The sequence below is a fragment of the Rhinatrema bivittatum genome, chromosome 7 (assembly GCF_901001135.1).
Source record: "Rhinatrema bivittatum chromosome 7, aRhiBiv1.1, whole genome shotgun sequence".
NCBI lineage: Eukaryota > Metazoa > Chordata > Amphibia > Gymnophiona > Rhinatrematidae > Rhinatrema > Rhinatrema bivittatum.
In genome coordinates, this window is record NC_042621.1 from 102,714,760 (window position 1) to 102,729,597 (window position 14,838).

Sequence of the window (14,838 nt, forward strand, 5' to 3'; positions counted from 1 at the left end):
TAACCCACACAACAGTCCCTTCCCCTAACTATGCAGGCTTGGTAATTGGAGAAGGCCAGTGGTAGTCCAATCATCAGGCTGGTGATCAGAAAAAAAGACAGTGGTGATACCTCAAGCTGCTTCCTCTTCCTCTACTACCCATGGCTGAAATGCCATGCTATGAACCATATGGCCCCGATCAGCAGAGGAAGAGGACACAGTCTGAGGTGCTACCGCTGTCCTTTTCTGATCAAAAGCATGGATTGGCAACAGTGATAGGAGGGGGGATCAGCACTGCTGAGGTAGAGAGGAGGAGAGCTGCATGGGCTGCTGCTATCTTTTTCCAGTTCAACCTGGTCCCCATTCCACAGGGAACAGTGAATTCTGCAGCAACGTTTGAATTTTGTGGCCCTTCCCGCAGTATTGCAAGAGACTGGACATGCTGATCTGTGCGTATGCCTGTTTATTCTGCGTACTTGTCTTGACTAGACTAAGCCTTATAGAGCAGGGCTGTCTCTTATGTGCAACTATGCAGTGCTGTATATGCCTGGCAGCACTATAGAAGTGAAAAGTAATAATAGTTATAGTATGGGGTGTCAGGGTTTGTGTATTGGTGGATAGAAGGGAGTGGCAGGTTTTGCGCATATATGAGGGGTTCAGTGTTAGTGTTTGTGCGTGTATTTGGAGAGAGGTCAGGGTTTGTATGTGTTCGAGGGATGGAGGCATCAGTAATTTTTGTTAAAATGTCTCTTTTCTCCCTCACTAGTAAAACAGAAAGGTGCTCTGCGTGAGACTGTTTACGATGTGGGACATTATTCTGTAAAAGATACATCTGCTCTACAAGAGGGACTGACAGAGTGCTAAATACTGGGCTGTGATTGGCTAATTTCCTGAATGTGATTTACAGATGTATCCACCTGATATCTGTGATCAAAGGTCAACAAACTGACGATATCACAAATAGAAAAGATGCCAGTTCCAAATTCAATGATACTTTCATTGTGGTGGTGCTTACTGGGACCAGAATGATTGTTGACTGCTACCAGTGGTGATCTGGTAGATGTAGTATATTTGAATTTTCAGAAGGTGTTTGACAAAATCCCTCATGAGAGGCTTCTAAGAAAACTAAAAAGTCATGGGATAGGAGGTGATGTCCTTTCCTGGATTGCAAACTGCTTAAAAGACAGGAAACATAGAGTAGGATTAAATGGTCAGTTTTCTCAGTGAAAAAAGGTAAACAGTGGAGTGCCTCAGGGATCTGTACTTGGACCGGTGCTTTTTAATATATTTATAAATGATCTGGAAAGGGATACAATGAGTGAGGTGATCACACAACATTATTCAGAGTATTGCAGAAGGACCTTGTGAGACTGGAAGATTGAGCATCCAAATGGCAGATCAAATTTAATGAGGACAAGTGCAAAGTGAACATGATAGGTTCCATATTAGAGGTTACCAACCAGAAAAAAGATCTAGGTGTCATAGTGGATATTACACTGAAATTGTTGTCTCAGTGTGCTGCGGCAGTTGAAAAAGCAACCAATGTTAGAAATTATTAAGAAGGGAATAGTGAATAAAACAGAGAAAGTCATAATGCCTCTGTATCGCTCCATGGTGAAATAGCACTTTGAATACTGTGTGCCGTTCTAGTCATCGCATCTCAAAGAAGATATAGTTGCACTGAAGAAGGTACAGAGAAGAGGGACCAAAATGATAAAGGGGATGGAATGGTTCCCTACTGAGGAAAGGCTAAAGAGGTTAGAGCTGTTCAGCCTGGAGAAGAGACGGCTGAGGGGGGGGATATGATAGAGGTCTATAAAATCATGAGAAGCTTAGAACGGATTAATGTGAATCAGTTATTTACTCTTTTAGGTAATAGGACTATGGGGCACTCCATGAAGTTAGCAAGTAGCACATTTCAAACAAATTGGATAAAATTATTTTTTACTTAACGCACAATTAAGCTCTGAAATTCATTGCAAGAGGATGTGGTTCAGGCAGTTAGTACAGCTAGGTTTAAAAAAGATTTGGATAAGTTCCTGGAAGAGAAGTCCATAAATTGCTATTAATTAAGTTGACTTAGGAAATAGCCACTGCTATTACTGGCATTAGTAGCATGGGATCTTTTTAATATTTGGGTACTTGTTACCTGGATTGGCCACTTTTGGAAACAGGATGCTGGGCTTGATGGACCCTTCGTCTGACCCAGTATGGCATATTCTTATGTTCTTATGAGACAGTTGAGAACAATCTTGAAATTTCACTTGGACACTAGATTATACCAGCATGCAGCCACTTCATGTGAATTTCTACCAGCAACTGGACAGTTAATAAAAACTGTAAAACATAACTGGACCTTAGTGCTTAACAGCAGATGTTCTAGGGACTACCAAATGCAGAGAATAGGGGATGAGTGAGCTGGCAACATTCATAGCCTGGAACCTGGAAGATGATAAAAGCATTTAGAGAAATCCAACTCCTAGAGATTCTTCGACTCAGCTCTCTAAATCCTGATATGGGAAGTAACTGACTTCTCAGTTTTATGGTTCCATCTACACTAGGACCACCTCTGAAAAGGACTGGGGAATTCAATGATTGGCTGAACTGGCATAAAAGTCTTGTAGCAGTAAATAAATGCAAAAGTGTGCCCAATGAAATAACCTGGCGCAAATCGCAGATTAAAGAGAGGTGGCAGGGAAGAGGTGTGCCTGGGTAAGTTTCACACTTCCAATTAAAGGTTAAATAGATGTGTATGTGTGTACAGGGAGGAGGGTATGTGTGGAAATATGCCAGTACTAAAGGGAGAGGGGTGACTGGGAAAGTGAGATGTAAGGAAGGCTGTGCTTGAAGAGTTTCCTGTTGTTGGAGAGGTAGACTTGGGCAGTGAAATACAACCTTTTGAGGGATCACTGGTCTCCATCAGTTGAACAAGCAAGAGCTGGAAGCCCACAAGTAGGTATATGAGCTCCGAAGGTCTCATTACCACCAAGCGACTTCTATCACTGGCAAAACATTGAAAAAAATGAAACCAAATAAAGACCGGGTTCATTCTGCAAGGACTATAGTGTTATTACAGTGCTATCCTCCTTCATACTGCTCCTCCGACTCTGTCCCACATGGCTGGGGCTGCTATTGTGATTGTTCAGCAGATGCAAGGAGCCCTGAGAGCTGTGCAGAGACAAACTCTGCTGAAAGTCCATCTGCAGATCCCCATTGATGCAGCTGTTGTGGTTGAGGCTCAGGGGGATATAATGAGGCGTGCTGTCGGTCTCAATAATGATGTCCCCTTCCTCATCGCTCTCCCCTTCTGCCTTGCTGTAATTATTCAAGTACAATGAGGCTGGGCTGGGGGTCTGCTGGCTGGGGGTGCTATCTGTGGACACACCAGAACTCCCTGAGGCCTTGCTGCTCCGAATGATATTGTTCCTCTGATTCACTGGCTTGACGGTGATGATCAGGTTGTGGCTGTTGGCCACCATCATGTCTGTCACCTGATCCAGCGACTTCCCTGCCACATCAATGCCATTCACTTCCAGGATCTCATCGTTCACAGCCAGGAGTCCTGTACTCTCTGCCAGCCCCCCTTTCACCAGGCGGGAGATGAAGATGCCAGGGACCTTCTCAACTCCCTGTGGTGTAACACGCACACTAATACCATCACGGATGTAGAAACCCAGAGGCTTGTCCGAGCCATGCTTGTGAAGCCGCACACGGCGGTGGGTCTCAGGAAGGATGTCCACGTCAATAATGGAGGAGATCTGGCGGAAGTCCTGGGGCATCCCGATGAAAAGGTGGGGCTTGCAGCGCTGGTTTGTAGGCCGCAACAGGCCCTTCTTCTTCCGTTGCAAGGAGTTGGTGACAAACACACTTGTGTCGGCTTCTGCTGCAAAGAAACACAAGACATCTTATTATCATTCTATACCCTCAAAAAGATCCTTATTTCTATTAATTTTATTGAGATTTAGCTCAGGCCTTTTCATTGGTAGCGCAAGCCGAGTTACATTCAAGTACTGAAGGTAATTCCCTGTCCCCAAAGTTTGTATCTAAGCCAATGGTGGTTGAAGTGACTTTCCCCAGGTCACAAGGAGTGCCAATAGCATTTGAAACCAGGCTTATTATTTGACGCTTACCGTACCTGAATGTAATATGTTTTGAAGTGCCTGAAAGGCAGAATATAAAAACAAATAAATAATAATGATTTGACTCCTGGCTTCCCTGGTTCTCAGCTTGCTGCTGTAACCACTAGGCTACTTACATAATTTACACTGAAACAAAAAGGATAAGGAAAAAGAAAACATCAAAGAACAGAAACAAGATACAAGGGAGTATACATATTAAAACAAAATATAAATAACTTGGTCATGGAGCAGGATGGACACATTCCTCCTCATTAGGCAATGTAAAATGTGTGAATGTATCTAGAAATAGGGCAATCCCTCACACTTCCAACAGAGGAAGGAAAGGCAAAGAAACACAAGAAATATTGGTGTGGGAGAATTCATTCTTGGAGGAGATAGTGTGGCAAAGTAATACATTAATCCTGCAAGCTTTAGCATGGCTGACTTTTGCCTATGGCCCACCACAGATATCTCTGTTTGATGAATGCTCCTTGTATCCCTCAAATACTGCAATCCTTTCATTCTGTTCGAATGCTCCCCGTATCCCTCAAATACTGCAATCCTTTCTTTATAATAAACCTTATACCAGGCCTAAGTTCGGCGGTCAAAAAAGCAAACAGAATGTTAGGAATTATTAGGAAGGGAATGGTGAATAAAACAGAAAATATCATAATGCCTCTATATCGCTCCATGGTGAGACCGCACCTTGACTATTGTGTACAATTCTGGTCGCTGCATCTCAAAAAAGATATAATTGCACTGGAGAAGGTACAGAGAAGGGCGACCTAAATGATAAAGGGGATGGAACAGCTCCCCTATGAGGAAAGGCTGAAGAGGTTAGGGCTGTTCAGCTTGGAGAAGAGACGGCTGAGGGGGGATATGATAGAGATGTTTAAAATCATGAGAGATCTAGAATGGGTAAATGTGAATTGGTTATTTACTCTTTCAGATAATAGAAGGACTAGGGGGCACTCCATGAAGTTAGCAAGAGAAAATTCTTTTTCACTCAACGCACAATTAAGCTCTGGATTTTATTGCCAGAGGATGTGGTTAATGCAATTAGTGTAGCTGGGTTTAAAAAGGTTTGGATAAGTTCTTGGAGAAGTCCATTAACTGCTATTAATCAAGTTAACTTAGGGAATAGTCACTGCTATTACTGGCATCAGTAGCTTGGGATCTACTTAGTGTTTGGATACTTGCCAGGTACTTGTAGCCTGGATTGGCCACTGTTGGAAACAGGATGCTGGGCTTGATGGACCCTTGGTCTGACTCAGTATGGCAATTTCTTATGTTCCTATTTTCCTTGTGCCAGCAATTGTCTGACCTTTGGTAAACCTCTTACCCTGAACAGGTCTAATTGTTTCAATGTCCTCCTTTGGGACAAAGAAAAATTTGATACCACAAAGAGCACAATGGTGTCACAGGCCAGGGCATGTTCCCAAAATCTCTGCCACAACACTCTGCTAACATGACATTACCATAGAAACATAGAAGTGACGGCAGAAGAAGACCATATGGCCCATCCAGTCTGCCCAGCAAGCTTTCACAGTTATTTTTCTCATACTTATCTGTTACTCTGACCGCTGAGGTCAGGGCCCTTATTGGTAACTTTTTGGTTCTAATTTCCTTCCACCCCTGCCACTGATGTAGAGAGCAGTGCTGGAGCTGCATAAAAGTGAAGTATCAAGCCTAATTGGTTAGGGGTAGTAACCGCCGCAATAAGCAAGCTACTCCCACACTTATTTGTTTACCCAGCCTGTGCAATTTAGTCCTTGTTGGTTGTCTTAATATACATCCTCTTTTCTTCATTCCCCCTGCTGTTGAAGCAGTGAGCTGCGCTGTATATGTATTCAAAGTGAAGTATTGGTTCAGGGTAGTAACCGCCGCAACAAGCAAGCTACGCCCACGCTTATTTGTTTTCCCAGACTATGCAATTCAGTCCTAATTGGTAGTTGTCTGAATGTAAATCCTCTTATCTTCATTCCCCCCTGCCGTAGTTCCTTGTGAAGGTGATACTTTTGCATGTTCAGGCTTGCATGCAGTAAATAACACAGAACAATAAAATGTCCATTTTGAGGGGTCATTTATATAAATATGTCAAAGCAAGATGTGTCATAAGCTACAAGCATGGTAAGCACAACAATCTTCACCACACTGTAAAATTTCGCATCTCTAGCTCATTTGTGTGTTACAGAGCAGGGAGCCAAAGATGCCTCTTTTTAACATAGCATGCCCACGCATGCAAATGATGCATATTATTGGGGCCCTAATTCTGATCAAAGCAAGATCGAGTCCAAAATGAAACAGGGTGACTTTTGTAGGAAAGAAAATGCTCTTTCAAATGACATAAAAGATTTTAAAACTACACAGTAGAGATATTTGCACCTGAAAATTGGCAAAAATGTGCATAAAAAGTGACATTGTATCTTTATGTAATTATATCTTTGCTTCCAGTTGCCTGTAAAGCTTCTTAGTGCAAATCATGGGCCATGACTACTGGTCCAGTAAGGGCCTGAATCAAAGTATAGGTCAGGAGCAATGAGGAGTTAAAGTAGGCCTTATATTTGTTTTGTAAAGTTTTTCACATATCTTCCTGGCCCATAAAAAGGAAGGCAAGCTCACATTATGTTCCAAACTTTGCACTGGGACTTACCACCAGGGGATGTACTAATCCACAAAATTTCATGCCCCTGAGAGGTGTTGCCGGGCTGCAGCACCTGGACAAAATGGCCATTTTAGATTGTGTGGAGCATGGGACTCAAGTGACCTCCATTCAGCTGCCTCTAGCTCTCCAACCAATGGAGATCCAGGTGAAAAATTTAATACAGTTTTATTTGAGACCCCAGAGAACATCCATGCAAAATTGTGTTCGATTTGGAGGCGGTTGAGCATGGAACCCTGGTCCACTTGATATGGTATGACTCAGATAATAATACCTCTGTACAGATTGTTGGTGAGACCTCATCCGGAGTAGTGTGTCCATTTTTGGAGGCCATACCTTGAAAAGGATATAGACAGAGTAGAGGCAGTCTAGAGAGGGGAACTAAAATGGTGTAAATTCTGCACCAAAAGGCCTATGAACAAACCTAAGGGGTAGATTTTAAAAAAGTACGCTGGATTTTATAAGATACGCGTGTATCTTATAAAATCCGGGGTCGGCGCGCGCAAGGGGGTGCACATTTGTGCAACCTGCGCGCGCCGAGCCCAGCGCGCGCTGCCTGTTCCCTCTGAGGCCGCTCCGATTTCGGAGCGGCCTCAGAGGGAACTTTCCTTCGCCCTCCCCCCACCTTCCCCTCCCTTCCCCTACCTAACCCACCCCCCTGGCCCTATCTAAACCCCCCCTTACCTTTGTTGGCAGATTTACGCCTGCTAAAAGTAGATCAACTTGTAAGGATTATGATGCTCCTTCCAGAACATCAGCAATAGCTACTGAAGCAAGAAGATTACCTTGGCTTTGAGCTTCAGGGTTCTGTGAAGATGTACATGAAACACTTGCTGATGTTCCATAGGAGATAATCTCTTTGGCGATCTTATTAACTATCATTGTCGGCTCTCCGGACATTATCAGAGGCAATGATGAAACAATCTTCTATGTCTAAAAATACTCACCCTCAGTACTTCAAAAGGTAGGATTTCTATTCAAGGAAAAAATATCAACCTTATTCTTGATTTTGGTATAATATACCAAATAAGTAAATAAAATAAAGTTAAATAAATAAATAGTACCAGAAGGAAGAGGAATAAGATAACCCATAGCCCAGAACCAGAAAGAGAGGGGAGATAATCAGAAACCAAATTCTAGGAAGAGGAAAAAAAAGCACCCAGAGACCAGCACCAAGTGGAAGACAATGCGCTTCTAGAACCAAATATATAAGGAGGATGAGGAATAACATTTAGAGCCCAGAACCAATAGAAGGAGGACCATCCAGTGCCGAACCTGAGGAGTAAGAAAAGCAGCCAAACTTCCAAACCAGGAGGAGGAAAAGGGGGAAGAAAAGGACCTAGAGTCCAGAATCAGGAAAGAGAGGAAGACAGCTGAGAAACACCATGAACCCAACACTGGGAAAAATGAGGTCAAAGAGCACGTAGAACCCACCAGGAGGAGGAAAACGTGGAAGAAAACCTGGAGCTCCTAGTCAGTAGGAGGAAGAGTAAGAACACCCAGAGCCCAGTAGCAGGAGGAGGAAAAAGAGCACCCAGCACTAAGAACCAGCAAGAGGAGGAAGGAGAATGAAGAACACTCACAGTCCAGTTCCAGGAAGAGGAGTTCCCCGCAGGATAGAGGAAAAGCAATGGATCAGTAGGAGGATGATACCAACTATTATTTAGAAAAACGAAAAACCATGAATACAAATACATCACATTAATCAACATTCATCTTCTCTGAAAAAAATGTATTATTTATAGGAAACTAGTGTTAGACACATTTATAAACGACTGCATCGGAGAGATTATAAAACTACAAGCTTCCAAGATTAAAGCACCAGAAAGCCAGTGGGAAGATTTATTAGTGGAGAGAACACCCTAACAAGCAAAGTGATAACAGTATTGTGTTTGTTACTAAATATCTAGATACATCAGGCAGACTAAAAATAATGTTAAACACTGGCATGTGCTTGGAATTGAGAGAAGAAAAACACATGAATATGGAAAGATCAGTTAATATGTTCATATATAAGGGCTTGATATCTGGAAGATATGGTTGCATAGAGAAATTCCCTTTTTGTTCTTGAGCAATGAACTATATATAAAGAAAACTATCAAGATAAGTCAGCACATCACAAGTCAGACTGGTACTGCCATTTCTATGTGGAATGGATCATGTTGGACATAAAAGATGGATAAGGAAGCACTCAGGGACTTCCTCAGTAGCGAGACATTTTCAGTCATGAGTTCATTAGATTTCAGGCAACTGAATGCATCAGAAAAAATCTCAGAGGTGTGAATAAAACATTTCAATTAAAAGGGAAATGGATATTCTGGATTTTTTGTATTTACAGAGAGCATAACCAGGGAGCACTATAGAGATATAGGAATAGAATGCGTTCTGGATGGGAGGCAAAGAAAAATATAATAGAGAATTCATTTGTGGTCACTTGACGTTCTGGATTATAAACTGAGATCAGAGGATGCATGATGTTATGAATTTCACAATTAGATGCCATACTTATAGATTGTGACAAAGACATACTGTTCTGGAGATCTGGGAGGGGAGAGGGGGCAGTAGATGATGGAAGCTGCATACTCTTGTCCTCTGAGACCATGTCACTGCACAACAGATGGGAATGGTAGTTTAAAGGTTATGGTAATATATGGGCATATACTGTACCTATTGTTCTGCTGATATGGGATATGTCAGACTGCCATACAATGCTAAGTTAGGACAAAGCTCAGGAATAAAATGGCATAGAAAGACGTCGGTGTAGAGCTTGTGCTGTACAGTGCCCTGACTGATGAGATAATGGTTGGTAGAAATGCCAAAAGGGTCTGATACTAGAAACTGAAGGCCTTAGAAGAAAGCCAGGAGATGTGAAGTGTAAAGATGACAGGTGAAAAGTGAAAAATGTTTAATTGTTTTTAAACAATTTTGCAATTATAACCATGAAATGTTTGGCAGGAATCAGTGCTGTATGATGACAATTGTATAGTTACCCTGACAAATTATGTACAATGAATAAAGCGGAAGGAACAGTGACATATAAAATGAGTTAATAATATGGAGGAGGGTCACAGGATTTGTGTCGGTCATGGGGTGATGCACTGCTAAAGGAACTCCCTCTCATCAGTCCCTAGGCAGCTGTGGTAAATTTGTTCATTGATCTGCTGACAGCAGAGCAGTGAACTTGTCAGTGTTGCTTCTGTGATCCTTTTGCAGTGAAATAATTTGTAGTCTGAATGTGGGTGACTGTAGCTACTCTTGGAGGAAATTCTGTGCCACCGTGCAATACGGAGTCTACTGTTTTCCCCAGTCTCCTCTATATGCTTCTCTATCTGTCTCGGCTTCTCCAGGTCTGCCACTTGGACTTGTTCTCCTAGATATAGTAGGTACTTCGGGGTTCATATTCAAAAGCCATTTAGATGGATAACGGAAAAGTTATCTGTTAAAATGGCTTAGCTGAATATTACAAAGGCTTATGTGGTCAAATTCTAGCCGGATAATGAATTTAGCCAGGTAAGTCGTAGGCATTCCGGGGAGGAGCGGAGTTAGCTGGTTCACTTTACCATCTAAATCTAGACACGCCATAGGGCAGGTCTAAAGTTAGCCGGATACCAGCTAACTCTAACTTATCCGGGTATATTCAGTGGCACGGCTGCGCTGCTGAATATGATAGGCAGATATGTGTATTCCTCTAACTTAGGCCTGGATTTATCAAAATGCGGTAAGTACCGCATGCGATAGCAAAAGGGGCGTGTTTTATGCTAAGAGTTAGCTAAGTTAGCGCAAATTGCGATACCATTTTCAGATTCTGCGATAAGTGCCAGACCTGTTGTATTTCCTGCATTCAACCACTGGGGGACCATTGTTGAGAGGGAGAGAGAGAGAGAGAGCTTGAACCTTGCCCAACCTAGCTTTGAACCTTGCCCAAATCTCATCTTGGAGTGAGTTTCCTCACTCCAAAGGTCATCAAATCTTCATGAGAATGTCAAAGTGGCCCCTAACCCCCTACACTCTTACCTAAATCCCACCTCGGGTTACTAGGTGGGCCTCCCATAGGGATACAAATACCTACCTATGGGCCATGACATTATGGCCAGGCTCTCGCTCGCTCTCTCTCTCTCTCTCGGCCCTGGACCCTTCAATTCACCTGAAATAGGCCTTAAGGGAGACATCGCAAAGGGTGATGAAACCTTACCGCATGGTCATGGCAGCTATCGCACAGCCTAACGCAATTCAAAGAGGTATAGTTAAAATCGGCGTTACGGCTGTGCGATAGCTCTTCGCAGACAGGCTAACCCAGCCCACTCTCCGCCCCTAACTCCTCCTATTTTCTGAATTTGCATCGCACCATAAGATATGGTGCTATCGCATGCGTTAAACACGTTTTCGCATGCGGTAAGGGCCTATCGCGTGCGTTAACAGGGCTTTTCGCATGCGATAATCCCTTAACGCATGCGAAAACGCCTTATCGCATTTTGATAAATGACCCCCTAAACTAGCTGCTCAGCGGCTGAATATTTACCCCCTTTCCTATCCTTGAGGACTTACAATCTAAGGAGTAGGGGTGTGCATTCGGATTGACCGCATTAGTGAAACGCAACTCATTTTTTTTTTTTACTTAAAAAATTGATTCGACATAAACGATCGGATTTCCCACATATCGAACATAGATATGTTCGATATGTGGGAAATCGCGATTGTTGAGCCAAAATAAAAATATAAACCCCCTCACCCTCCTTAATCCCCCCCCCCCGACTTACCACAACTCCCTGGTGATGGAGCGGAGTGAGGACGCCATTTCTGCAATCCTTGGCGAGAAGCATGTGACGTCGGCGGCACATTGAGTGACGCCGGCGTCACGTGATTCCCAGCTCGTTCGCGCCGGACGGCTCGTTCGGCCCAAAAAGAACTTTTGGCCAGCTTGGGGGGGTCAGGAGGCCCCCCCAAGCTGGCCAAAAGTTCTTTTTGGGCCGAACGAGCCGTCCGGCGCGAACTTGCCGGGAATCACGTGATGTCGCGTCTGAGTGACGCGGCACCACGTGATTCCCGGCTCGTTCGCGCCGGACGGCTCGTTCGGCCCAAAAAGAACTTTTGGCCAGCTTGGGGGGGTCAGGAGGCCCCCCCAAGCTGGCCAAAAGTTCTTTTTGGGCCGAACGAGCCGTCCGGCGCGAACGAGCCGGGAATCACATGACGCCGCGTCACTCGACGTGCCACCGACGTCACATGCTTCTCGCCAAGGATTGCAGAAATGACGTCCTCACTCCTCGCTCGATCACCAGGGAGTTGTGGTAAGTCTGGGGGGGGGGGATTAAGGAGGGTGAGGGGGTTTAAATTTTTTTTTTGCACATATGTACATATACCCAACTCATTGGATTTTTTTTATGTCCATATTGGCCGCAAGTGGGACCCCCTTTCGGACATAAAAAATATGAACATAAAATTTTGCTCTGCACATCCCTACTAAGGAGGTCATTTACTAAGCATTTTGCTTACAGAGACATCATGGGAAAAAAGTCTTCTTAAATCAGGCCCTAAGGTGCTTATTCACTAAGAGGCGAATCTCAATGCCCATGTGCAGGTGCACTTGTGCGTGCGTTTGTCGGCTCGCGCACATGGACGCAGCAGTTTTATAACATACGCACGTATTATAAAAATCGGCTACATGAGCGTATATGTGCGCACGATTTTATATCGACGCGCATCTGCGTGCAAATGGCGACCTAAGTGCATAAGTGGGGGGAATTTTAGTAGATACGCACGCCGAAGCAATTACCTGTTTCCCCAGTTCGTTCTCAGTTAACCTAGTAAATGCGAGGACTTTCTAAACCCCCTAGCTAACTTGCCTCCCTATTAGCCCTGACTCTTAAAACCCCGCTTGACTAGCCTAGTTGTTTTGTTACATGACTTACACGCCGTCCATAGCAGAAGTAAAGTTACGGGGTAGGGGACCAGGGCACCCGCTTGTGCGCATAAATATTCACTGACTGCATTTTATAGACCTGGCTCTCCCATTCCCTGCCTCTTTTTGGACATTTCTGATTTGTGCGCAAAGCCAGGAGATATGCGCAGGTTTTGAAATCTGCGCAGCACGTACTGGGTCAAGCCACGTGCGTATCTCCCGGATTTGGCGAGCATAAGGGTTTTAAAATCAACCAGTAAGCCTCAGTATATATTGCGGGAGTCACAAACCTATAGTAAATGGCCTTGCCACTTTGTGATTCCTGTGGTCTTTTTCCTTGTGGTTAAATATCATGTGAAAATATACTGTGGCGGTAAATGTCATCAAACAACACATGTTGATGGACCCAGGACTGTGGGGGCCGTCATCACTTAAAGGGACCAGTGGCCTTGAGTAAGTAACCCCCCCCCCCCCCAAAAGTACTCAAAAATCCCAGAATTTTCCATAGACCCTCTGTCCCTTTCTCACTGCCCTGGCAGCCGCCGGACCTGGAGCACAAAGGGTACTCCAGGTCCCCACTAGACCACTAGAGTTATTTTTGTAAGGGTGTCTAAAGGGGAGGTGGTCCCAGGCTCCAGGGCCTGGATTTTTTTGATGAAGAGGTAGGCTTGGAGGTTGGGGGTCAAGGCTTGGAGCCAATATAAAAATTGTATTTTTCTAATCTTTTTACAATGGGCAGCAGGGACAGGATCAGGAGGTCTATGGTCTATGGTCCCACAAGCGTCTGGAAGTATGTTAACGTTCCAGTATTCCCGGGGACGTTAGCTACGACTTAAGAGTCATAGCTAACTTCGGGTCAAATAACGCAGCTTCAGATATATTCGGCAAGCTGCGTTATTTGATTGGCATCATTTATGGCACTTATGAGCCCATTTAAATATACACATTGCTGGGGCTGAAATAACATGAGGTATTTGAAATACCTGAGGCAATGGAGGGTGAAGTAACTTGCCCAAGGTCACAAGGAACGTCAGTGGGAGAAATGGGATTTTAACCCTGGCTATATCAGCCAGCTGTTCTAACCACTAGGCTCCTTCAGTCTTTTTAAAGTGATCTTTCTGAGAACACTCTGTGCTGCCTAGAGATTACTCACTAAAGGGTCTTTTCTGCAGTGACATGTATAAGGAAACAGGACTGAGGTAACCCTTCCCTGGGCTCAGTGCACCATCTGTCTCTGTCTCAGCAGAGACCTTACCCCAGCTCCCCAGGGGCCCTGGATAGCTGATGATTAGCACTGAATACTTGTGAGAGCTGGGGAAGCCGGATGGGCTATGTTATTACACAAGGCACAGTAGGGTTGCCACCTCTAGAGAATTAAAAAAATTAACCATTTAATGCCAGACTGTGAAATCATCATTATCAAATGCGGATGTTACACTGCCCACAGGGCTTGCAGAGAATCTTAAAGAATCTAGAACATAATGCATCAGAAAAATTAGAGTACAAAAAATAAATTTAGCAATGTACTGCAAGCTTTATCCAAGCCTGCTGTGCCCCTAGCCTGAAATAGGAAAGGGTGCTGCAGGATTGAGTGTGGGGCTCAGTACTGAGACATGCAGGAATGCCACAGGCCATGTTTGTGAGATCTCCTGGCCGGGCCTAATTCGGCCTCTGACCCAGGCCAGGAAGAGGGAAGAACGGGTGCTAGTCAGAGGTCAATATCCGTTCAAGCAGTATATGCCCAGTAAACCAAATAAATATGGTTTAAACGTGTGGTGGTGCTGTGATATTGTGATATTGCCTCTGAAGGGAAAAGTTTCCCTGGGCAGACAGCCTGGAGCACCACAGGAAATCCACCTGGGTTACAATGTGGTGACAAAACAGATTGCACCAAGGAACCACAGTGGAAGAAATGTAATGAGAATTTCTTCACAAGTATAGAAGTGGCAGAAGCTTTGCTAACTGAAGGCTTAATTTACATTCACACTCTTAGATACAATAAGCCATACTTTCCTCTCTTTCCTAAAATACAGCCACATTCATGCAGAGAATGACTGTCGGTAATCTTTTGTTATTGACAGAAAATATACAGTGGTTACATATGTTCCTTTGAAAGGCATAGTCGTATTTCTCCTTTCTACTATGGCTAGCCTGGCCTCTTCTGAATGCTTACCATTTTTTTT

The 14,838-nt window shown here is 44.0% G+C and overlaps 1 protein-coding gene across 4 annotated transcripts in view; it reads right to left on the bottom strand.

The window, feature by feature from the left end:
* Positions 1 to 2,093: 2,093 nt before the first annotated feature.
* Positions 2,094 to 14,838, bottom strand: part of PARD6A (par-6 family cell polarity regulator alpha) — a 201,255-nt gene continuing 188,510 nt past the window's right edge. For 2 of the 4 annotated variants that reach the window (XM_029608839.1, XM_029608837.1), the window contains one exon: positions 2,094 to 3,859. In XM_029608839.1, coding sequence (XP_029464699.1) covers positions 3,039 to 3,859 — 821 coding nt within the window. In that variant the 3' untranslated portion in view covers positions 2,094 to 3,038. Of the gene's footprint in view, positions 3,863 to 14,838 lie in introns of all 4 variants that reach the window. The other 2 variants (XM_029608838.1, XM_029608836.1) reach the window with 1 other exon arrangement.